This window comes from Peromyscus californicus, unplaced genomic scaffold, assembly GCF_007827085.1.
Source record: "Peromyscus californicus insignis strain IS unplaced genomic scaffold, ASM782708v3 Scaffold_14__1_contigs__length_90479793_seg_2, whole genome shotgun sequence".
NCBI classification, from domain to species: domain Eukaryota; kingdom Metazoa; phylum Chordata; class Mammalia; order Rodentia; family Cricetidae; genus Peromyscus; species Peromyscus californicus.
Window position 1 is genome coordinate 73,701,824 of NW_026294436.1, and position 25,601 is coordinate 73,727,424.

Here is a 25,601-nt window from a genome sequence, read left to right on the forward strand (position 1 = left end):
AGATGCACATAAAATGGGGGGGGGGGCCTTTTAATTCCTGTCTTCTTTAAGCTCTTCTGTTTTTTCCTCTTCCATTTCCCCAGAGGGAAAGTTTTGGTGTTTAATTTACCCATAAACTGAAGAATGAAAGGAAAGAGCAAGAAAAAAAGGAGGGAAATGAACAGCCAGGAAACAAAGCGTGCTATATTTGCATACAACATTAATATTCATGAGGAGCCTGAAGTAACTGCCTCCTCACCATGTCAAGGGCAGGGAGAGTGACTGGGAGCATTTTATGTCTGGAATGTTCTTTAACCAGGTAAGCCTATGGCTGCCTGCTATACTTGTTTTAAGTTTTTGTTTCTTAGCACGTGTGTGTGTGTGTGTGTGTGTGTGTGTACACGCATATGTATGTCACTGTACATGTGGAAGTCAAAGGATAACTGCGAATTTGATTCTCTCCTTCAGCTATATGGGTTCCAAGGATGGAACTCCAGTCCAAGACTTCTGCAGCAAGCACTGTCACCCACTAAGCCATCTTGCTGCAGCTCCTATACTTTTTTGACTAGTTATCACCCTCAGTGAGGCCACACCTAGCCTACACAGCCACAATTTCCTGCCTTTTCCTCCAAATATTCTGTCTTGCTTTCTCTCTCTCTGTGTGTGTGTGTGTGTGTGTGTGTGTGTGTGTGTGTGTGTGTTTGTATGGCTATGTATATGGAGGTACATGTGGAGGCCATACATTGATGCTGGATGTCTTTGTCAATTGCTCTCTACCTTCTCAAGAACAGTGTATGAGATAGAGTCTCACTGTATCCCTGGCTGACCTGGGACTCAGAGACCTGCCTGCCTCTGCCTCGGAGCTTGCTCTTTGACAGTCTCTTGGCAGCTGGGGCTCACCGATGACTAGACTGACTGTGTGAACCACAGAGTTGCTTGTCTCTTCCCCCACCCTGAGTGCCGGCATTGCTGATGCTGCAGCCCACCCAGCTTTTCTGGGGGTGCTAGTTAGCCAATCCAGGTCCTCACGCTTCTACGGCAGACACATTCACTGAGCCTGCTGCCCTGGCCGCACTTTGTCTTTCTCCTGAGCACTCAGCTTCATCCGTTGACGTTGAGGTGTGTTCTTTTTCCACCCTGTTTACTGTTTGTCTCCCCAGCCTGAGCGTGAGCCTGTGCTCTGGGGGCTCTTCCCTACAGAGCCTTCTCTCCAATGCCTAGAGCAAGGCCATTTTTACAAAGACTTTTGTTAATAAATCATGAATTAATGAATGGCTGAAATCCCATAGACAAGAAGTGACTTGTCTATTGCCACACCCACACTACTATTATATTCTAGAGTTTTTAAAATTGCTAAATGGCCAGGTGGTGGTGGTGCAGGCCTTTAATTCCAGCACTTGGGAGGCAGAGGCAGGTGGATCTCAGTGAGTTTGAGGCCTGCCTGGTCTACAGAGTGAGCACCAGGACAGCCAGGACTGTTACATAGAGAACCCCTGTCTTGAAAAAAACAACAAAAAAAATTGCTCAGTAATGTTTTATTTTTATCATTGAAGGAGCTAAATCATCTTTATATTCCAATTCAACCTGCAAGCCAAGAACTGTCTTTATAAAACACACGGGCACTTCACAAAATGCCATTTCATCTTATCCTCACCACCACCATGGAGTGTCAGTATCTATGTGTTCTTAGTGAGGAAACAGAAACTCAGAAATGTTAAGTAAAATGTGTAAGGCCACACAGCCGACTGCAGGGTGTGACTCAACAGCAGCTACATCTGATTTTAAGTGAGTGTTTTGTACCTGCTCGGCATCAGCTCTTGAGCTGTTGTTGCCTGAAGGGACAAGATGCTATTTATGAAAAACTAAATATCGATGAAAACCACAGAAGAAGACAGATTCCACATGGTTTGGTATGATTCATTGCCTGGAACGAATATAGTAAATGATGTATAAAATATTGAATTCATTAAAGATCACTTGGGCCAGGAAGGTTCAGAGGTCTATGCGTTAAACTATGTACGGAAGACGTGCAGCAGGAGCTTGATTTCACCAGGGACAGCCACGGATCTGCTTTCAAACATCTGATGGCAACTTTCTATTCCAGGATGACAGAGGAGCCATCTTCCCAATCCATCCCCACTTGTCAGGTTGATAGCAAACTGATGACTTTTAAAATATGTCCAAATAACCCCCTCAGACGAAACTACCAGGGAGGCGGTCAGCAGCAAGAGTCAAGGGCCTGTGGTTAGCAAGCAAGGCTTAGAGACTGGCTGTGACCACCCCTTCCTCTTTTGCACAGTCAGCAGATGGTTCCTGACGATGCTGACCAGACAGGGTAAAGCAGGTAGGCAGTAGTACTTGGTCCAGCTCAGTAAGTCGTCATCAGTAGGAATTGCAAGACTTTTTCTGACATGTGTCCTGTCTGGAGCTACTTGTCCACAGTTAAATTTAAAAACAGGGGCCGGGCGGTGGTGGCGCACGCCTTTAATCCCAGCACTCGGGAGGCAGAGCCAGGCGGATCTCTGTGAGTTCGAGGCCAGCCTGGGCTACCAAGTGAGTCCCAGGAAAGGCGCAAAGCTACACAGAGAAACCCTGTCTCGAAAAACCAAAAAAAAAAAAAAAAAAAAAAAAAAAAACAGAAAAAAATAACAAAAATGGCATAAAGGCACATGCCTATAATCCCAGCCTTCTAAAGGCTAAGTCAGAAGAATATTAGGTTCTGGGGCAACCTGGGCTATATAGAGTTTTAGTCCAACCGTGGCTAATAAGCATTACCCCGTTTCAAAAGACAAACAAAAGATCTTTCCTCATTGCTTCTCTATTCTACAACAACATTTCCCCAGAACTGTGTCCCTCTAACAAAATGTATTCGTTCTCACTCATAGCAGAATGGCCTTATGGCAGCTGACCCCACTGGGAAAGGAATGACAAAGCCAGCCTAGAGGACAGGCCACTCATCGGCAAACCAAAGGAAGCATCTCAGAGGCTCACTAAGACTATCCCCCTCCCCCAGGGTCTGCAGTATTCTAAGGACAACCTACTTTGTCCAGTGCAGTGTCAGACTACAGCCTGAACATCATGGGGTGAGCCTGTGACACTAACTACAGCGCCCAGGTCCAGCTTACTGACGTTAACATGGACTAGTGACAGCGCCTGGGTCCAGCTTTCTAGACCTTCAACAGGGAGCATTGATCCCTGAAAAGTAAGGAAGACTCAAACCCAGTTGTTCCCTTGAGTTTCTAGAAGCGCCCCTGGAATAACCAGGTGGAAGGAACGATAAATCACCCTTCCGTTGACCTGTCGGCCTCTATCCCGGGGCCTGCTCTCTCTCACCTCAGCTTGTGAAGAAGCCACAGGGATGCCTGAAAGTAGCTTTCTGGGTCTGGAGAGATGGCTCAGTCGGGAAGCATGAGTTGCATCCCTCAGGACCCACATAAGAATGCTAGGCAGGGTCTTGTGTATTGATGGTCTAAGCCCTAGGGAGGTGGACACAAACAGATTTTGCCAGCCAGCTCAGCCTAAAGGGAGTGCCCCAAATCAGTGAGACACCCTGTCTCAAAAAGCAAGGTGGATGGGTTCTGAGGAACACCACCCAAAGGGAGTAGCTTTCTAAAACACCATGTGCATTAAACCATGGTTAATTTTCTTCCTTTGTGGCCTATCATGTTTTAGAAATGCTGTAATTAGCACTTCTGGCTTCAACATAGTGAGAGCCTCAGGAGACACACCTTGTCCTTTCAGCACTGGGCGACCTGGTCATCATGCTGCAAGCCTTGGCATTTGTCCTTAGCAGAGTGATAATTATTTATTAGTGGAATGGATGCTTATTATATTCAGAAATTAAAATTGTTAGGGGACAGTGTGCGGAGGATCACATCTGTTAGAAATAAATCACTTAAAAAATTATATTAGTCTCACAGACGGTCAAGAGCAGAGTGAGGGGAGGAGGTGCGAAGGGGCTGAGGAGACTTGCTTTAGAATCCTGTGAAGTAGAGTGTGGTCACTGTGTTGTCAGCACACTACAGCGTTCAGACATCCACTCTGCGTTTCCCCTCTTTGAACCCTGGGTGTCCAATTAGCAGTGTGTGTGACTTTTTCATTCCAAGATAGCAGATACATGGAATGGCTAGCAAGGAGTAAAATTTAAAAAATTAAAAAGAACGTGAGGAGAGACAGGAAGGAAGGAAGGCAGGGAGGGAGGGAGAGAAAGGGAGGAAGGAAGGAAGGAAGGAAGGAAGGAAGGAAGGAAGGAAGGAAGGGAGAGAGAGAGGGAGGGAGAGAAAGGGAGGAAGGAAGGAAGGAAGGAAGGAAGGAAGGAAGGAAGGAAGGAAGGAAGGAAGGAAGGGAGAGAGAGAGGGAGGGAGGGAGGGAGGGAGGGAGGGAGGAAGGAAGGAAGGAAGGAAGGAAGGAAGGAAGGAAGAGAGGGAGGGAGGGAGGGAGGGAGGGAGGGAGGAAGGAAGGAAGGAAGGAAGGAAGGGAGGAGAAGGGAAGGGGAAGGAAAGGAAGGAAAAGGAAGAAAAAGAAAAGAAAAGAACAAGAAAGAGATCATTGAAGAATTCCAGAAACAGAGGCCAAAGGAATTTTTAGTTCAAATGATACTAGAGTTTCAGAAGAAGCAAGGAATTTTAATTCGAAAGGTTTGAGGGTTTGGGGTGGGGGTTGGCACAAATCACCTCCCTAAGACCCACCGCCACTTTGTGTTTGCTGAGCGCGTCTTTTCTTCACACAGCCTGGTCTCATTAGGGGTCACATCCTCATCCTCTGTCCAGTGGCTTTGCAGCTCAGGTGCTGTGCTGTTTTTTGGTGCCTTCAACAGCTGCTCTCCTCACCCAGCAGAAAGTCCTGAGAAGGTGCTTGCTCTTGCAGACACTCTCACAGATGCAAGAGAACTTAGGCCTCTGTAATTCAAGCTGACTGAGATGTATGGAAGTGTATTAATCCATACAGCCTCATTAGGTGGCCTCAAGAAAAGACACTGCCATGTGTGTACCCTCAAGTCCTATGAAGACAAGCTCCCTTCTTTCTCTCCCTTTCTCCCTGCTTCCTCCCCTCACCCCCGCCCCCATTTCTGTTCTCTAAAATGAAAAGAAAGGGAGGTTTTGGGTTTTTTTCCACCTGTGAAAGCAACGCTCTACCATGGGGTAGCCAGATCTATAAGAATCTAGAAATAAGACATTCTGAACTTATACCTTCAGAGATAGATTTAAAAAAAACAGGTGGTTTTCTAAAATATAATATTTTTATTAATTCCTTGAGAACGTTGTGCATATATACATTGTACTTTTTATTGTACTCCATTCCTTCCCTAACTACTCTTGGGGCTGCCTCCTATCCCTATTCATGTCCTTCCTTTACAAAAAGATAGTTTTAAGAACCTTAATTTCCTAACTTTGAAGGAATTTAGTAATCTTCATGCAGGAAATTAAGGGTCTGAAGGAAATGGCTGGATGCTGTATACCTCTGATGTCATGTCCAGCGTTCGGAACTCAGCCCTGTCTTCCTGAAAGGACATTGTCTGTGTTTGTGCTTAAGGTCTAAAGAGACTGTTTTTGAGCCCCTACCCTCTAGAATGCACAGACCTCTTCCTTTTTGCTAGAAGAATGTCCTCCACGGCGCATGTCTAAACACCGTACAGAGCAGATATCAGAACCATCCATGCACCAACTATCTTGATCGTGATGTCCTGGGCAATCTTTGCCCCTTCCTGAAGTAGAGTGATGGCATGGAAGCACAGTCCCTGGCAGTTTTCTTTTTACTGCTGGATTATTGCACCCTGTTGGGGGATCCATCTGAGCATTTCATGTGTCCTACTTTTCACATGCCCAGATGGTGGCTACGTGCTTTGGTTTGAATTGAGCAGCGCTCATCCTTCATGCTCTGTAGTCTGTCTGGTTATCAAAGAAAGATATGAGACAAGGGAAATTCTTCCCTTTTCCAGCTCCTCTTTATCTGTCCTAGTCACCCACGGAAATGATGTGTTCATACAATTGCTGGGATGGCAGTCACCACGATAACCGAATGTCCCTTCCATGGTGTGGGTAACTCCTTGTACCCACGGTGCCTGCATCCCTCTCCATGAGCATCCTTTGCGGTGTAAGCCATTATATGAGATCCTATAAGTTACATGGGATGGAACAGCAGTGTGAATATTTTATACACCAAGGAAGACACTTAGATTTACATTGGTCTGTTTCACTGTAGTCTTTAAGCTAAGCAGAGAATTTAAATGAAATCATTCAGCCTGAGACAGTGACATGGCACCGTCACCTGGAAACACACTGGGCCACGTTCACAGCTATCTTAGGATGCGTACAGCCTGTGGTCTACAGATTGAACACATCTGCTCCTGGATCTACTACTTTTCCTGCGTGTTGATGTTTAAAGCCCAATGCTGCTGTGCAGCATTTGGGGACTCCACCTACATACATCTTCAGTGCTTGGTTCCCATCTCTCTGTATATGAGTTTTCTGAATGTGAAGAGTCTTGTTCCTAAGGAATAGGATCTAAGATGTGTGCACTCCGAGTTCCTTCCCTGCTCCCTCAGTGCTCAGAGCAGTGCTGGGAAGAAATAGCTACTAAAGTACCCACCTGAGGCGTCAGAGGCCTTCAGGTCTGCAACTGATGTCAGCACTGTGGATGAAGCACAAAGCCAAGGTAAACAGCTGCTCCTCTGAGTCATGGGAACCCCAGGATTCCTTAGTAGCTCCCAGGAGGAAGGTCACACTGAAATCACTGCTCTTGAATGACAAAGATATGCTGGGTACTTTCAGAATGGTCAGCTACTTCTCAAAATTCATGAGGAAGTTAGTAATTGTTAGGTGCCAAGACTCAGAACAATTAGGTTGTGTGCCTAAAGTGTCCCTGGGGTGAGGGATGAAGCCAAGACCTGGACTCTAGTCATTGTCACCAAGGAACTCTTGTTTTGTTGAAGGTTCTAGAGTCTCAAAATTGCCTCTTCCACCAGATGTTAGTCACAGGACTTTAAGGGAATGTTGCTATTTCTTATGAAACAGGAATCTATTTTTATCTGTTTGAAAAATAAAAAAAAAGTAAAAGTCATGAATTCTAGAACAATGAATTAAGCACTCAAAATACCAAATCCACAGCATGCCTTCTGTCCTCAGTGAGAATTTTTCTCTGTTCTGGTGAAACACCAAATCCACAGCACGCCTTCTGTCCTCAGTGAGAACTTCTCCCTGTTCTGGTGAAACACCAAATCCACAGCATGCCTTCTGTTTTCAGTGAGAATTTTTCCCTGTTCTGTTGAAATATCTAAGAAAGACGTATAAGTTGAAAACCATCTTGGATCTACCTAGATGAGAGGAAAACCACAATGAATTCTCAAAACAAATAGAAGTTGTTTTTATTTTTAATTGAGTATGCTTAGCTTAAGCACATTTTCTCTTAAGGTATAATGACTAAACTCTGATCATTCCCTTTTGTTTATTCATTTAAAACGCAAATAAAAGCAGATAATCAATAGATCATAATCTAAAACCAGAGGATTTACGAGTTAATAAGCTTGAGTCAATAGATACGCTATAACAAAGCTCTCAACGCTAAACCTGACATAATTTGCTTTACGCTAAGCTGGTTGACTTAATGCTTTAATTTAATTCTAATATTAACCGAAAAATCCAAAGAAAGGGGGAAATTTTAAATCCTATTATATTAAAATATTTTTCAAGCAACAACTCAATATCACCACACCACAACTGCTGATGTGTGCCACTGAAGTCTACCCAACCATCTGGGTCTAATGTTTGATGGACAGTTAACTGTGTGGAGCCTGGTACAAGTGAGCTATGGATGTTCTCAATGCTTTGCCTTTGACAGCTCCTCTGTCAACCTCAACTGTCATATTTTTGTCTTTTATGCCTATTTCCCCTGATTCATTGCCAAATCGTCAGGGATGTTGTTGTTGGTTTTGTGTGCATTTATGTGTATTTTGTGTATGTGTGTGTGCATATATATGTGTTAGGGTGCTTGTGTGTGTGTGTGTGTGTGTGTGTGTGTGTGTGTGTGTGTGTGTGTGTGTGAAGGCCAGAAGACAACCTTAACAGTCACATCTCAGGTGCCATCCACCTCGTTTTTGAAAATGTGTCTTTCATTGGCCTACAGCTCACCAAGCAGGCTGGCTAGATGGTCAACAGGCCCCAAGGATCTACCTTTCTTCACCCCGCTGGTGCCAGGATTATAATATAAGCATGTGTCACCACACCCAGAATTTTATAGGAGGGAATTGGGTTTGCAGGTCGTGTACTTCATTGGCAGCTCTCACTCCAGGCCCAGAATCCTTATTTCTAAAACAATCCTTCTAACGTCTTTATTTTAATGTACAGCCTGACCCCTCAGAAGGGAAAAGGCTGTAGGCAAGCCTGGGCCACACGGCAGTAAGGAGGCCTTTCTTGATTTGCTGAAAGGAAGACGTGACACACCATAGCTTTGCCTTACAAAGTCTGGTGTCATTAGTGGAGACAGTAAGAGGTATGAAGTCATATCCCAAATGCCTGCAAGGTCATGAGCACAGACTCTCTAGTCTGAATGCCTCCCATCAAATCCTGATTCAGCCCTGATAATTTGATGAGCCTGGACAGTTTGCTTCAACTACCTTCTCACCTTCTCATCCATCTTCTTCCTGAAAATGAAGATAGAAGATAATGTTCTCTCTCTCTCTCTCTCTCTCTCTCTCTCTCTCTCTCTCTCTCTCTCCCTCCCTCCCTCCCTCCCTCCCTCCCCCCATGTGTGTGAGCATGTGTGTGTGTAATATATATACATATACATGTATATATATGACTTGGAAAGCTCTGTGTGTTTTAACCCTTTAAGACAAAATACTTTGTAGGGAAAGAATTCAGAGGATAAAGAACTTACACTGTGAGAGATTTTGAGAGCAGCAGTACTGGTCACTGGTTACAGGGGTCAGATGTATCTTTCAGAGCAGCCGTGCCTGCTAGCCTAACACCCGAGGATGCATTCTCCACCCCACGAGTCACAGAGTTTCCTGTGCCCATTTGGTTTTGATTAGCATCCTGGCTGTCACACTCTGATCGAGTAGCAGTATGCTTCGGCTGCCTCTTAACCAGCCTTGTGGTCCCATGAGTGTTGTGACCAAAGAACAAGTCCAGTCACTCTGCCAAATGAACTCATGCACTGGCTGTTCGCTGGGGGCTGGTGGCGGGGGTTGGGGGGGTGCCCCTTCTCTGTTTGGAAAGGATAGTGGGAAATCCCATTGCTATTTTAGGGTGAACTTTTCCCACCACATTTCTCCAGCTCTGATCATGGGCGTCCAGCTCTCTCCTGTGCTATAGGTGACAGTTGCTGTGTGCTTGTCATTGCTGGTGCCTGCACAGACTTGACCAATGCCGAGCATGCACACTTCAGCCGAGCTGCGCTCGCCGCTGGTACTGCTGCTGCTCGCATTGCATTTAATTACCACTTAAACTCTCTTCAAAGAGGTGATGCTGGCATTCAAATTAAAAGCTATCATAAACACAAAATAGGCCAGAATCAGCCACACTGTGTGTGACTTTTTTAAAAAACAATACCTACGTTCATATAAGCTTAAATTAAGAGTGTCAACAAATAAAAAACTCTAAAGTTTTATATTTTCATTTAATTAGAAATACTTTTTTTCCTCTTAGGGATATATATAGTTATTTTGTTTTTATCAAGGAGTTTTTTTTATAGATGGATTAGAAAACATTAGATATATGCCATCATATTCTTTTTTTTCCCTCAAAATTGCTAGCATATTGCCAATAAGATAATGTATTTAAATAAAAGATAATTTATGCGTCCAGCAGACATCTATTGAGCACCCATATGGTGCTAAGAACATTCTGTATCCCCCGTCTCTGTCCTCTAAGACTCAAGACCTAGTCGGAAGAAAAGACAGGTAAACTGATCACGATAACACAAAGTAAGAGCAAGAGAACAAGCAGAGAATGAGAGGAAATGACTCTGTCTGGGGACTCAAACTCTTCCAAATGGAACTGGCATTGAATTTGTGTTTTTGAGATGGTGAGGAGTTCCTAAGCTTGAAAGGGCACTCTGAATACGGCACACTTTGTGCAAATGCAAAGCTCCATCATGGAGTGTCCTGAGTCAAAGGGCAGGGGTGCATGGTGAGCAGGGAGAGCCTGAAGGTGTGAGGTGAGCAGGGAGAGCCTGAAGGAGCAGGATGAGCAGGAAGAGTCTGAAGGAGCATGGTGAGCAGGGAGAGCCTAAAGGAGCAGGGTGAGCAGGGAGAGCCTGAAGGAGCATGGTGAGCAGGGAGAGCCTGAAGGAGCAGGGTGAGCAGGGAGAGCCTGAAGTAGCAGGGAGAGCCTGAAGGAGCAGGGTGAGCAGGGAGAGCCTGAAGGAGCAGGGTGAGCAGGGAGAGCCTGAAGGTGTGGCGTGAGCAGGGAGAGCCTGAAGGTGTGGCGTGAGCAGGGAGAGCCTGAAGGTGTGAGGTGAGCAGGGAGAGCCTGAAGGTGTGAGGTGAGCAGGGAGAGCCTGAAGGAGCAGGCTGAGCAGGGAGAGCCTGAAGGAGCAGGGTGAGCAGGGAGAGCCTGAGGGTGTGGGGTGAGCAGGACAGAGCCTTCAGAGAGAGGCAGGCTGCAGGAGTACTGCTGAGGCCATGGAGTTGGGACCTCCTGTGCTTCCTGACCAGATCTGGTCCAGCATTCCTCAGCCTTGCAAATGATAGATTCGACTTTGATCCTTCTACTTGACCCTGACAATGAAGGAGACTCTAGAAGCAATGAGTGTGTCTAGGAACCCTTTCAAAGTCCCAGGGCAGAGCCTTAGCTGCTTCCACCTTCTTGACGCTAGGGAAGCAAAGATGATACAAACAAACAAACAAACAAACAAGCCCACTCAAAGCAGGAAATGAACCTCTCTTGTATAAGTGGGGTTACAGAAAATAGAGTAAAAGAGCAACTCTGAGACTCACCAGTCCTCAAAATGGAAAGGCCATCACCTGACTCAGGAGCATTTGCTTCTAGTGAAGTGTTAGGACTCCCTCAGATGAGACACTAATAGCCATGGAATATTTTCTACACTCTGTTTTTTTATAATATTTTGTTATCAGCCTGAGCAGACTCACAGCCACCTAAGTGTCTCAAAGGACTCAGATGATCACGTTAAGGCTCAATGAGATGGTGCCCCTCCCTGGCTTTCCCACAGAACCTGGAGTCAACTCAGCCACAGGGTTCACACATCTGACCCCTGCCCATCATTTTGACCCTCTCTGGTCGACTCGGCACACACTCCTATCAGCTAACCGCCAAGCTCAGTCCCACCTTAGAGCAGTAAGCAATTCCTTTCTGCCTCTGTGTGTCGGCCCTGGTGCCTCACTAGGCTGGAATCCTCTGTACTCTCTCCTGAGCACAACTTCCTCAAGGACCTTCCTTACCTGCCAAACCAGTGACCTCACTGGCCCGTCCCTGCTACACAAGGCCAGACACCACGTGGCACCTCTCACTGTCTCATTCTCTTCAGAATTTCCTGCAGTGCCCTTGTGATGGCCCTCCTTCTCCTCCCCTCCTCCCTCTCCCTCTCTCTTCCTCTCGCTTCCTCTCTCCATCCTTTTTCCTCCCTCTCCCCTTTCCATTCCCCTCATGGTAACATAGAACTGAATGAGCTTGTCCTTGTTTCCTGGGATTTCTTCGGAAGTTAGGAGGGTGTCAGACATCAGTAAGCTCCTGAATGTCAGTTACAGTTGCATAAATACTGCACACTGGCTGGGGAGAGACTCTCGTCCATGTATGTTATCAACAGTTCTTCTAGCTTCCCATAGAATAGGTTATCAGGGTGGAACTGCTGGGTCACAGACAATGCACACTTTTAATTTTGATAGATCAGAAGTGCTGCTCTTTAATATTTAGTGTGACTGATTTGCCACTTTAAAATTTAATTATCACAAATTTAATTTTTTTCATCTTCCCCTTTGACAAATGTGCCATTTCCAGCCATTCTTTTTTTTTCTCAGTGTTTTTTTGGTGTTTTATGGTAATGGGACATCATTGTACATATTGTAAGGATTTTAGTTTTTGCTTTATTGATTGATACAGCCAATTTTCCAGTAAAGAAAGTATCTGTGAGTTGAATCTTTATCTTCTACTGACCCCTCTCACTATGAAATGAATGATACACTTAGAGAGAGAAGAAATGTTCTCTCCCCTTGTCATCCTTCTTCTCTCTGTGTAGATCATTGGTTCTCAATCTTCCTAATGCTGCAACTCTGTAATACAGTTCCTCATGTCGTGGTGACCACCAATCATAAAATTATTTGTGTTGCTACCTCATAACTGTAATTTTGCTACTGGTATGAGTCATAATGTAAGTGTCTGTTATGTGAGGTATCTTACATGTGACTTCTGTGAAAGGGTTGTTCCACCCCAAAGGGTCACGCCCCACAGGTTGATAACTGCTGGTGTAGATGTTTGGACAAGTGCAGGCATTAAGGAATGCACAGGTCTAACAGCTGAATGTTTCACGTCAGGAATGTATAATAGTTACAGTAAAGGGCCTCTGCCTAGACTACAATAACACACATCACAGTCGTGTGGGAAGGGGTCCTGTGCTTATACATTCTTTAGGTCTTGCACCTGAATGCTGCAGCGTTAGTGTCAGTGCTAAGAACGCTTTGCATGGCCTGTGAGCTAGCCTTGCTCCCCAGCCATCAGTGGTTGCTCTAACCTTTTCTGGGTACTTTGCAGATGTTTGATCTTTGCAAGATGCTGGGGTAAGGATGTGGCTAGCTCCACACAGACATGGGCCCAATACAGGAAAGTCCAAACAGGGCATGTGTGATTCAAGAGAGGACAGAGCACGCAGTTTTAGTTCAACTCACTTTCTATCTTCCCAAAATTCATTTTATGTTTGTATTCATGTGTGTGTCTGTGTGTGTATCTGTCTGTCTGTCTATGTGTGTATGTGTCTACCTGTGTGTCTGTATGTGTGTGTCTGTGTGTTTATGTGTGTCTATGTGTGTCTGTATCTGTATCTGTCTGTCTATGTGTATGTTTAACTGTGTGTGTGTGTGTCTGTCTACCTGTGTGTCCGTGTGTGTGTCCGTGTGTGTGTGTGTGTGTGTGTGTGTGTGTGTGTGTGTAAGCATTCTTGCCTATGCAGATACCTGTGCAGGTTGATGCTGGCTGTCCTCAATTACTTCTTCACCTTATTTTCCTAAGCCAGGGTTTCTCATTGAATGCAGAACTCTTCGTTTTGGATAGACCAGTCCGCTGAGGTTACGGTGTGCATGGCCACTCCTGGTTCTTTTCTTCCAGGAGATCTGACTTCAGGTCCTTCCTCACGCTGCAGCAAGCACTTTCTACACTGAACTCTCTCGGCAGACATGTTTTGTTTTACAAAAAAAAAAAAAAAAAAAAAAAAAAAAAACTCCTGTTTTCTTTTTCTTTTTTTCCTTTCTTTAAAAAATCAGTTCTTTGAGAATTTCATACAATGAGTTTTAACCATATTTACCCCTCCCCTGGCTCCTCCCAGGTCCACCCCTCTCCCCTACCCACCCAACTTTGTGTTCTCCTTCCCACCCCATCCATCAGATCCAATCTGTGCTGCCCGTGTGTGGCTTTCTACTGGGGTGTGGTCAACCTACCAGTGATAATATTCTTTTTGTTGTTTTATGATTCTAAAAGTTTAGCTTATAATATAACTTTTTATGATTCTTTCCTTACTTACTATTTATTCTATGTGTCTTTTATATCATGTATCTTGATCTCATTCATTTCCCCATCCCTTCACATCTGCCCTCCGCCCCTGCACACCTCCCCCCAAAAAAACAAAACAAAATTTAGAGAAAAAAAGAAAAATATTAAAAATCTTGTCATGGAAGCTCAACACAATAAACCTCTTCGGTCCATATATCATTACCTGCAAGTGTTCATTGCAAAGTCATTGGTCTGGTTAGAAGCCTCTGGTTTCTACTACACCATCAATGCTGGGCCCTCACTGAGACTCTTCTTGATATCCTGCTGTTGCCCTGTGTTGTGGAGATCCTGCAGCTTTGGGTCTGCAGGACCGGTCCCTTCACGTGCTCCAGCAGATCATAGATGGGGTGGATGTTGGGGTGGGCCAAGTCATCACTCTGGTTCTGGGCAGGGCAGCTGCAGGGTTGGTCAGTCTGCCAGTTCTCCCCACCAGGGGGAGCTCTCCAGCACTGCCTGCTAACTCACCTCTTGCATCAATGAGCGAGGGGTGGGGCCAGTTCTTCTGCCTTTCAGATCTCAAGGTCGGCTCTCCCATGCCTACACCACTAGAGCCAGCTCTGTTGTGTTGCCCAGGCGAGATACCGGGGCCAATCTCTCAAGTGCTCAATGGCAATATTCTTCAAGAAACTGGCTCTCCTTCTCCCAGCAGCTTCTGGTCCAGCAGCTCCTCAGCTAGGGGGTGGGACTTCATATCCACCTCCCCTCTCCATGCTTGGATTCGGTCTGGCCTGAGCTTGCACAAGGCTTGTGCATGCTGTCACAGCCACTGTGAGCTCACTTGTGCCATGGCCCTGTCCTGTTTGGAAGACATTCTTTCCTTGTATTTACTCACTACCTCTGGCTCCCATAGTCTTAATGACCCCTGGGCCTTGGAAGGAGAGAGTGTGGTACAGATACTACACTGGGAGATAATCCTTCTATAGTCCCTTATTCTCTGTACCTTGGCCAGTTGTCGGTCTCTGTGTTAGCTGCCATCTACTACAAATAGGAACTTCTCTAATGAGCTGTGGGAAAACATAATCTATGGATATAACAGTAAATCAAAAGCCCATTGAATACTATGTCCACTTAGCTAGGGGCCTGTGACCTGTCTAGTCGCAGGCTCTTGTGCCTACAACTGTGACCGGTGTGAGTTTCGTCATGTGAAGCAGGGCTTCAATCCAATCAGAAGGCATCTGGTTACTCCCGTGACATTCATACCACTCTTGCATCAGTGGGCGTGTCTTGCCAGGCCACTCATTCTTGCAATTTGCCGGTTTCACAGCTCAGTAAGATTTTTTAAAAGGTATCTTTAAATTTATTTCTTTGACAATTTCATAAAATATACAATGTGGTTTGATCATATTCACCCCTCATTCCTCTTACCCCTTCTTCCCAATCTGTCACCCTCCTACTTTTATGTCTTTATGTATTTAAGCCCCTGAGTTTGGTTAGGGTTGCTTTCATGTGCACAGATGTAGGGTTCTCTACTACATCACAGTATGTCGAGGTACTCTGCAGGAGTGGAGAAGGCTGTTCCCCAAAGTCACAGATTATTAAACAAAATCCCCAGTCCCAACAAAACAGTATAGGCTGTTTGCACGGCTCTTGCTTTCCCACAACAGCTAGAAAGCGAGACTGCACATGCTCCAGTTGCAGAACATAAAGAAATCACACAGGAACTTGCTGGAAAAGCCTTTTTTTGTTGTTATTGTTGTTTCTAAAAACTAATTACAAAGTTTTGAAGTAGATGGTTTAGCAAAGGTTTTCCAGCCTTTCACCCAGGAAGTCATTCTCCAGTTACCTGATAGGGTGGTGGGCTCTTCTTACCAGCTGAGGAGCAGTTGAGTTACATTCTCATCTGGCCACAGCACTACAGGGCAAAATGTTCAAGCCTGTACATTATGCCATCAACTGTAGTGCAGAACTCTTTGCAGACAATCATTTCTTACATATTTTTGGTCTAAAGTCACTTCCTGGTGACATCCAGAGGCCCCTCCAGTTCTGCCACCCATCCTCCTCAGCTTAACCTCCACTCTCCTTCCTGACTGGCCACTCAGTAACCTCTAGTGAGACTCTGCTTCTTTCCTGTCCTGAACTCAACACCACTTCTAATTTACATCTTCTCCAAAGTTTCACCTCCTCTCTTTCAAATTCAAAAAGGCCCCTTTGTGTTTTCCTCACAGATCGCAGAACCCGGTTCAGAATTGTGTGCATCTCTGCAGTGCGGGCCAGCTCCATCCCATTCTAAGATATTCAGAATCCATTCCATCTGTTTTCCATCCATGGTCTATCTTCATAAGCTTTTTGTGCACAAAAGACTCAAAATGTTTAAAGAATGTGGGGCCAATGAGAAGCTCAAAGGGCAAAGACACCTTCTGCAGGGCCTGATGACCTTACTTAGGTCCTCAGGACCCACATGGTGGAAGGAGAGAACCAACTCCCACAGGTTGTCCACTGACCACCACCACAATCACCATCACACACACACACACACACACACACACACACACACACACACACACACACACACACACACACCAAGAGAGACAGAGAGAGACGAGGGGAGCAGAGAAACAGAGACAGACAGACAGACTGCTGTGGATATCACTCTGTATGCTGTGAATGTGTGTTGCTCTGACTTGGTTGATAAATAAAACACTGATTGGCCAGTAGCCAAGCAGGAAGTATAGTATAAGCAGGATAAGCAGAGAGGAGAATTCTGGGAACAAGAAGGCTGAGTCAGGAGTCACCAGCCAGACACAAAGGAAGCAAGATGTGAAGGCAGAACTGAGAAAAGATACCAAGCCACATGGCTAAACATAAGTAAGAATTACAGGTTAGTTTAAATGTAAGAGCTAGTCAGTGGTAAGCCTGAGCTAATGGCCAAACAGTTTTAATTAATATAAGCCTCTGTGTGTTTACTTGGTGTGGGACCATGGGAGCTGGGTGGGACCAGGAATACTTCAGCTACAAAAGACAGAGAAATACAGAGGGAGAACAAATTTTTAAATATAATTTTTAACAGGATTTAAGACTTGAATGGAGCTGCTCACTGACAATGCCACGTGATTCTCTCACCATCTAGGCAGTTCCAGCTCACTACATAGTGAGAGCACCTTGCACACACACATGAAACCACAGAACAGGAGACTAGGATGTATCTTGTTTTCCTTTCATGTACTGTGAATTGATCTTTGATTTACAACAGTTCTGCATGCATGTGGAACAACATCCATAAATGTCTTCTCCTGCCTTCACAGAGCAGAGGAGGCTGTGATGACGTTGATGTGTGTGTGAAACCAGTAGAAATTTCCTGATAAAGTTGCCACTTCTCAGCCTTGGAAGTCTTAGTTTAATTATCCAAGGTTGAGATGTTGCTAATGAGTGGTAAAGACATCATCTCTTAAGACTGATTTCACTCATGCAAAATAAATACTAGATGCAAATATGTTAATCAACCTTTGAGGAACTCAAATGTTACTTTTCTAAATGGAAAAGAAAAAGAAAAAAAAAAGGTCCCACAAAACTGACAAATCAGATTATCTGGGCTTAAGAAAACTGGATAAATATTTTGTGAGCGTCAGAGCATAGAAAAGGCATTCAGTTGACCGCAGCTGTTCCCTCTAAACCCAAGTCTTTAGGAAATAGTACAGGGGACCCCAGATAGCTTCTCATGCTTTTGTCTTCTTAGTCTGAGACTCAAGCTCCCATCCATAGCTTTTCCTTAAGTTTGTCATAATGAGAAAAAAAATGTGGCTGAGAAAGAATCTATGAAGTCGACATGTTTTAGTATGGGCTGGTCTGAAATTCTCTTTGTGCCTCACGTGTGTGTGGATGTACATGTGTGATCATGTGTGTTGAAGCCAGAGGTCAACATAGGGTATCTACTTTGATTATGCTCCACCTTCTTTTCTGAGGCAGGGTCTATCACTGAACTTGGAGCTAACAGATTCAGTTAGGCTGGCTGGACAGCAAGTCCAGGGATCTTCTTGTCTCCAACTCCCCAGCCCTGGGAATATGCACATGCACCTCCCCACACAGCACTTTCTGTAGTGCTAGGGTTGAACCCAGGTCCTCATGCTGACACAGCACATACTTCCAACAGAGCGTTCTCCCCAGCCCTTTCAAAGTCACTTTTTCTCTGGGATTTTGCATGTATGGGAACTGAGAGGTGAAGGAACGCCCCCCTCAACTGGTCTGTATGTATAAGCCAGAACTGATCCACTTTAGGATAAGGAGTCAAGGAAAGTGAGAATAACAAATAAAAGGCAAAAGCAGAAGAAATCCCATTGACTGGGATGAAGTGAATGGTGCCCACGAAGATTAGCCCTTTTCCAAATTGCAGTAAGCGCACATAATACTCCTTGATGGGCATAGCAGCCCCCGAGCCTCACCACATTGGCTTCATTACTGCGAGGAGCCTCAAGAAGCTCCTTACGGCTGAGGTAGATGGGCTTAGTGAAAATGCACCACAAAGACCAGAGGGAAAGCTCTGGAAACTGCTGGATCATCAGATCAATAGACTCAAAGGTGACTAAGTTGGGTTGCTTTCTGCAGTTTAAACATTTGTGCAGGGACTATCCCCATGCAGCCTTTTATTGACAGCTACAGATCAATGGTAATTTTTGATCATTTTCAACCTACACAAACCTATTGACCCCTTGGCCACCTTTGGGGCATTTCAAGTCGTCAAAAATAATCAGAGGAGATGGTGTAAAATTGTCAGAGTGCTGAAGACTCCAAGTAGTTTCACGTGTCCACAAGAGCAGAGTTGAGAGGTTAAAATGTAGTTCAAATTGGCAGCAGAACCTTCACTGGCCAAGCATTCCAGAGGGTCCTGTCTTTATGCCTCATAAATGACACACTGATTTGTATCCCAGCTCTGACATGTCTGCATATAAATTTTAAAAAGTAAAAGAGGCTGCATCTCATCGGAACTATTAGGTGGGGCGATCAGATGAGGGTTCGTTCCAGTAAAAAATTCTTCCCACCTTCTTTTACTGAGATTCTCTCTTCATCTGCTGTGTCAGAAAAGCAGATAAACTTCGATAATAAAGACTGTGGAAAGGTTACCAGTGTAGACAAGGGTGGGCTAGGAAGAGGGGACAGGAGTGTGAATTGATAACCCAGAGGTGAGTATACAATATATGGAGCTCAAAAGAAGCACCAGGGATGGGTTGTCACCCAAACGGTAGAGAGCTTACCTTACATACAGGAAGTCGAGGGTTCAACCCGGCACCACATGAAAGTGAGTGTGACGGCGCCTGCTGGTAATCCCATCACTCAAACGTGGGAGGGGGGCACAGAATTTAAGGTTCAAGGTCATTCTCTGTTACACAGCAAATCCAAAGCCAGCCTTGGATACATGAAACCCGGCCTCAAACAACAAATACAAAGTTTAAGTTTAATGATTAAAATAATAGGAGAGGATCATGAAGTGGAAGAGGATACAATAATGAAAATTAAAAAAAAAAAAAAAAGGGGAGGAGAGAAAAATGCCCAGTTGAAAACATCCAAAGAGGAAAAGGAGAAAAGTGGGGAGGGGGTGAATATAAAACCTGGAAAACATGAGGGAAAACGAGAAGAGTGAAGGGGGGGCTCTGCAGAAACAACAAAGAGCAAAAGACCTGTTCTTTAGTAAAATGTGGTTGTATTCATATAATGTAAGGTAAATGTAAGCCAGATTAAGAAAAACACTATTAAAATCGCCCTTTACAGGACCACACCTGGAAACATCTGTGCCAGGCATGCAGGAGCTTGAACTTGAGACACACAGGCTGTATTTCTACATTCGATGGTGGAGGTTTTGAGGCGGGGGCATTTTGAAGACTTTCGCTTTCAAGGATCTGAGCCATAAATGTTTATTAAAGGAATCTATAATGAAATCAGTTCTGTTATTTTTTTAATGGTTGCCGGGAGTGTGTTGGAAGATAGAACAGCCGGCTGTTAATCATTAAGTACTCATGTTACGAAAAGTGTTTGATAGGATTGCCATCTAGGGGCTGAACGGAAGTCTCTGCTAGGAAATAAACCGTAATGGAGCAGGTGCCACTATTGACAATATACATATGGTTTTGCTTTATAGCCCACATGCTTTTCCAGTTTCTTGTGACAAAAACTGTCTCTAAGTGTGCCCCAGCAGCCCACTTTCTCATCCATAATCTGTTAGAGGTGATTCCAGTTCACTTTGGGGCCTCTGCTTTTATTGGCATCTATTACCAAATCTTCTGAACAAAGAATTATTCTTTTTTGCATTATTAATCTTACCCATGTTTGCCCTATTTCCAGAGAAAAGAAATCATTTGTCAGAAAAGACTGTTTGTAATCAGGATTGGAAGCATCGTCGGATTTAATATTCATTGTGGTCATCCTGGTTCTATGCTGTATTTATCTAAAAGACCAATCCAATGTTGTGGAGAAATAAGTTTTTAAATATTCATGATCTAACTTTTAATATTTTAAAAAAGAGAAATTAATATTTCTGTAAAATTTGTTTCAGAGTCTGGCCGCTTAGCAAATGTTTAAATATTAAAAGATTTCAGGAGGTTAGCGTATAATATCATAATGGGACGTACTGAAACAGGAAAATTGACTTCACGAGTCTCAGATCCATAAAGGAAATTGTATTTCCTCTGCTCAGGTTTCTCACAGAATAAGAGAGATAGCTCAGTCAAAAACTTAAAACCAAGAATGTGAGAAAAGAATCAAAAATATGTCTACAGTCATTTGGTTGTGTATGTTTTTCACCTTCATCCAAAATGATGTTTGGAAAATTCCAAATTAAGGAGAATTCCTTCCTCATAACTGTGCCTATGTACTTAGCCACCTACCCTGGGAAATAACTTCCTCTCCCTACCTTGGCCCATCAAGAAAAAGAAACACTTGGTAGACTACCAATGTCACATTTAAACATTTAATAAACCCAATCATTACAAGTAAATATCACTCAGTCAAAACTTAGTCATGATTGTTCATATTCAGTGGTTATGGTCCACAATAAAAATACCCCCTCTCAAAACCTGTGTGTGTGTGTGTGTGTGTGTGTGTGTGTGTGTGTGTGTGTGTGTGTGTTTACTCATGCATATGTTGCTACCCCTGCTGCAGGCATAATTCTTACCTTAAACAGACATATCCATCCAGCCCAGATTGGCAAGAGCACCCCAGGGCCTCTCAGAATGTTAAGATTCTTAGCTCCAGTTAAGTTATGCAAAATATGTTAAATGTCTCTCTGTGAGCCAGAAACAAACAAACAAACAAAAGTAATTCTGCTATCCCTTTCTTCTTTTAGATCAACAAAGGCGAAATTCTCAAAGCCCAGATAACAGTCACTTTGGGTGCACTTCATGGTTTTAGTTACGCTGCTTCTAACAAATAGGAATAATTTCACATTTACATTAATAACAGGCTTCTCCGAGGGTGTTTGTACATTTATAGTTCAATGGGTTCATTGCTGTTTTCTTGTGTTTGTTTTATCAAATTTATAAGATATAAATGCACAGCCACACATTGAGTGGGACAGGCTGGGGAGTGGAGGGTCTCATGTATAAATAAGTAGCATTGCAGATTAGAGGTTTAGGATTGTTCCTGCTAAGTCTCACAAAGCCTTCCGATTAACCTGCTGGCCACTTCTCCACAGTTGCTAAGATGCAAGTTGGGGCCACTGATCTTCATTAAGCAAAATGTGTTCTCATCATGGGCACCACAATTTGTAGGTTTCAAGCTCTGAAAATCCACAGGTCCCATCTGATACAACTTTTTCACATGTCTGAAATCATTCATTAGTTCAGTGGTTCCCAACCTTCCTAATGCTGCGACCCTTTAATGTAGTTCCCCATGTGGTGGTGACCCCAACCATAAAATTATTTCATTGCTACTTCATAACTGTAACTTTGCTACTGTTATGAACCATCATGTAAATATCTGATATTGACCCCTGTGAAAGGGTTGTTTGACCCCACCCCTAACAGGGTTGTGAGAAGTTGAGAACCATTGCATTAGTTGATGTATTCAGTATGGACAAGAGCAAGCAGAAAGAACACTCACTGTCTCCTCAACACGAGTTCAAACCTTTGCTGTGTATCTATGCCATTGTTAATGCCATGTGTCCTGACACAGCCATGCAGTCCAGAGAATAACCTTCTATTGATTTCTAAAGGATACCTAATTTGCCAACTTTCTTACAGGGAACAAGCCATGAAGCCCATCTTTTTGGGTTAGAACCATTCACAACATACCACATGGGTGTGGTCGCTGTGAACAGTGCAGGACAAGTGTCAAGCCCCTGGACTCTGATTAAAACTTTAGAATCTTCCCCAAGTGGACTGATCAACTTTACAGTGGACCAGAGGGATAATGGCCGGGCTTTGCTGCTCCAGTGGTCGGAGCCAGTGAGAACCAATGGAGTGATCAAGGTAGAGTCCATCCTGCATGGGAAATCACACGGGTCATCTTCCAGATAAACAGATGCGCTCTGACATGCCATCAGGTCACTGGGAAGCTGGTTTAATTCTCCTTGATGGCTCCTCTAGGCACTTCAGCCTAGATCAGTGAAGAACAGCTGGGGAGGGGACCTGTTACGGGCCCAGCAGTGTGCTAAGATTACCTCATTTAATCCACACATCAACCCCACTAGGTGGGGCCCACTAAACTTCATGAGGCTCATAAAGGTTAAGTAGATGCTTCAGGAGATATTGCCAAAGATGGGGTGGGATTTGAAGCCAAGATGTCCCCAAAGCTCTGAACTCTGGATGACCCTGACCTTCCTGCCTCCTCAGCTGCCTACTTTAGGTTATTTCCTTAAGCCTTACCTGATTCACTAAGGAAGATGGATCTGTCTCCTAACTCCTTGACTCTCACACATAGCCATGAAAACTAGTCTTTCAATGTCACATGTAAAGCCTAGCCTCACCAACCTGGGGGTGTAAAGGAGATAGCACTCCCACAAACAGCCCACACTTGGAAGCTGTAAACCCTTACCCACATGAGGCAGACCCACATCTTTTCATGTTCTTCCCAGGGCTGGCAGCGACTCATCCTCCACTTCTTCCCTTTGGCTTTCCCTCTTCAGTCCCTCCACAGGTCAGGATGACAGAATCCCCAGCTCCAGCTGCTGTAGCCACTGCCTGCTCCTATCATTCTCCCCAGATGCTGGGGATGCCTGTGCCAAGTCCACATGGAACAGTTAAGACTAAACTTCACCTCCTCAGCCCTGTAAGAAGAATGAGACAGGAAATAACATCCATAGCTCAGGGCTCCGGAGCCAGCTCCAACCTCCTGAGCTTTCTCTGGGCTGCCTCTCAGCTTAACTGGAGGCCCTGCAGCCAAGAACAGAGACTCAGAGGCAAGCCACATCCCACCAACAGGCATCAGACAAACCCTCCTCCAGGGCAAGAGGCCTAAATCCCCAACCTTAAATCCTGAATCTCAGCTCTCAGGCCCTCCCAGGCACCAGAGCTTCCCCCTCCACACATCAAAGCTCTCTCTGTGTTTATCGCCCCTCCTAGAGACAGCTTCTCCTGAGAATGATTGACAGGAGGAATATTGACTCCCCTTCCCTTCGTCTGCATTTCACCAAATATTTATTGAGCTTCTACTAAGTGCCATGTACTTATTCAAGAGAGAACAAGACGGAAAAGGCTCCTGCTGTCAAGGCCCTTCCATGGGTATGAATAAATGCAGGGAGAGTGTTGAGTCAAAGAGGGACAGAGGCACAAACAGTAAGCTGGTAAATAAACAGCAAGGGAATTTCAGAGAGCCATGGATGCTATAAAGAAAATTAAATAGAGTCATGTAATTATGCCTGCTCAGGCTATTTTAAAATGGATAATCATTTGAATTGAGTTGACATTTGAGCTGAGCCCTGGATGACAAGACAGAGGCAGTCATGTGAAGATATGGGGGCAAAATGTTCCAGACAAAATGAACAGCAAACGCAAGGCCCTAAGGCACGGATGACCTTGGTGTGCTCAAGGAAATGGAAGAAAGCCTGTGTGGATGAAGCCTTGAGAAGGAGGAAAAGATGGCACCAAGGGAGACTGGAGGCAGGGTGGCCCCAACCTTGTGGGCTGTGACAAGGAGCAGGGAGATTGTTCAGGGTTCAATGAAACATTACTGAAGGCTTTAATCAAACTTCTCACTCTGGCTGCACACTCCTGACCTGGGAGAGGCTAGTAGAATTTAGAGCCTATTGGAGAATTCAGGGTAGAATTCAAATGAGATGGTTCAAATCTGAGTGGACATTATGAAGTCAAGAAATATGGGGCTGTTGGAAATGTATGTAGAAGGTAGTGATGAGATTTTTGTTAATGGGCCAGATATGAGGCATGAAGGAAAGAGAGGTGGTGACTCTTCAGATTGCCTTCTGGGTTTTGGCCCTGAGGTGTTAGCTAATTGGGAAGGGAAAGTTGGAAGAGGAGCGGGTTTGAGGGACAAGTAGACAGTGAGTCCAAGTTCAAAACGCCACAAGAAGATGCCGATGAGCTATGTATCCACAGCCCATTAGCGGGCAGCTGTGTTTAAAACCTTGGTGATGGACAGAATCACCATGGAGAGAATGTAGCCAGTGATGAGGAGATCCTGGGATCAAGCCCTAGGGTGCCAGGAATCTGGAGGTCATGAAGAGGAAAAGTAGTCAGGGGAGAAGGAAATGAGATGAAAGATGTTGAGGGAAGGGCAGGTGAGCAGTGCATGCCACACGTGAGGAGAAAAGAGGCTGGACGGTATTGAGATGGTAAGTGATATGAGAATGGAGACGTGGACCTGGACTGGGGAAGAGCAAGGTCACTGGAACCTTGGCAGTAAGCTCACGTGCTTGACGAAGTCACCTGAGCCGAGTGGCTTCTGGAAAAGACAGTGACCGAGAAAGGGACGGTGGCAGCTCCCTGACGAAACTTAGGTGGGAAGGAGAGCGGGGAAGTGGGACGGTAGCCAGGAGATTGGGGTGCTGAGACTTTTATGTCAAAATCAATGAGATACTAGAGCACACTGAAACCCTAATGGAAATCGCCAGAGAGGGAGGGAGATAATAGGAATAATTACAGGAGTAGAGTCCTCAGAAAAGGAGGGGATGGACGGCATGAGTGGCCTGTAATTGGGCATAGATACTTCAGTCATGAGGACCGAAGCCAAGATGACCACAGATACTCTTCGGCTTACCCTGGGACACATCCAAAGAAACCCATGGTTAGTTGAAAATATTATCGAAGTGAAAATGTATACTGAACACACAACCTCCCTAGTACCAGAGTTTGACCTTGCCTACCTTAATTATTCTCTTGAACACTTAAATTAGCCTATAGTGGACCAAAAGTCATCTCACATGAATACCAAACTGAAAGCCGAGAAAATGGCTGTTCCAATATGTCTTCTCACAAGATTGTACCTAAACCTGGAAGCTGAGATACTTACAGTATTACATTAATATTTACAGGAGTATGTTCCAGAGGTTGATTGGAGTAGAAGACTCGGGGGTGCACAAGAAAGTAAAACATGTCATGGCAATAATATGTACTATGAGAGCATGCCTTTCTAACTTCATCTGCTTCTCAATGGAGTATGTGGGAGTGTCAACAACCAACTCAAGGGAGAGAAAAGCTTGTTGGCAGGTAGTAGAGAAAGGATACGATATAAAATAATTACTTTGGACAATGAGAGAGCAAATGCAAAGGGGAAAAATAGGGTTACTACTTGATAATTACCTAGCTTGATAATTTACAGACAAAGGTCAAAGTTAGACCAACCCAATGGTATTTGTTGGCTCCATGTAACTACAAATGTGTGCTATGGAGGTTAAGATTCTCCGTGTGATGAGCACATATGATTTGCGCAGACCAAGGGCAAACACCACAATCAACTCTTCTATGACTTCAAAGAGAAAACAAAGCATTTCCCTCTCCCATTTTGTTATTAAAACTATGTAAATATGTG

At 44.6% G+C, this 25,601-nt stretch overlaps 1 protein-coding gene across 1 annotated transcript in view; it reads left to right on the top strand.

The window, feature by feature from the left end:
- The window catches only part of Ush2a (usherin), a 706,426-nt gene that overhangs the window by 622,830 nt on the left and 57,995 nt on the right, over nucleotides 1-25,601 (top strand). Inside the window, exon 61 of the mRNA XM_052737975.1 lies at nucleotides 21,860-22,087. Within this exon, the coding sequence (XP_052593935.1) occupies nucleotides 21,860-22,087 (228 nt within the window). The remainder of the gene's footprint in view (nucleotides 1-21,859; nucleotides 22,088-25,601) is intronic.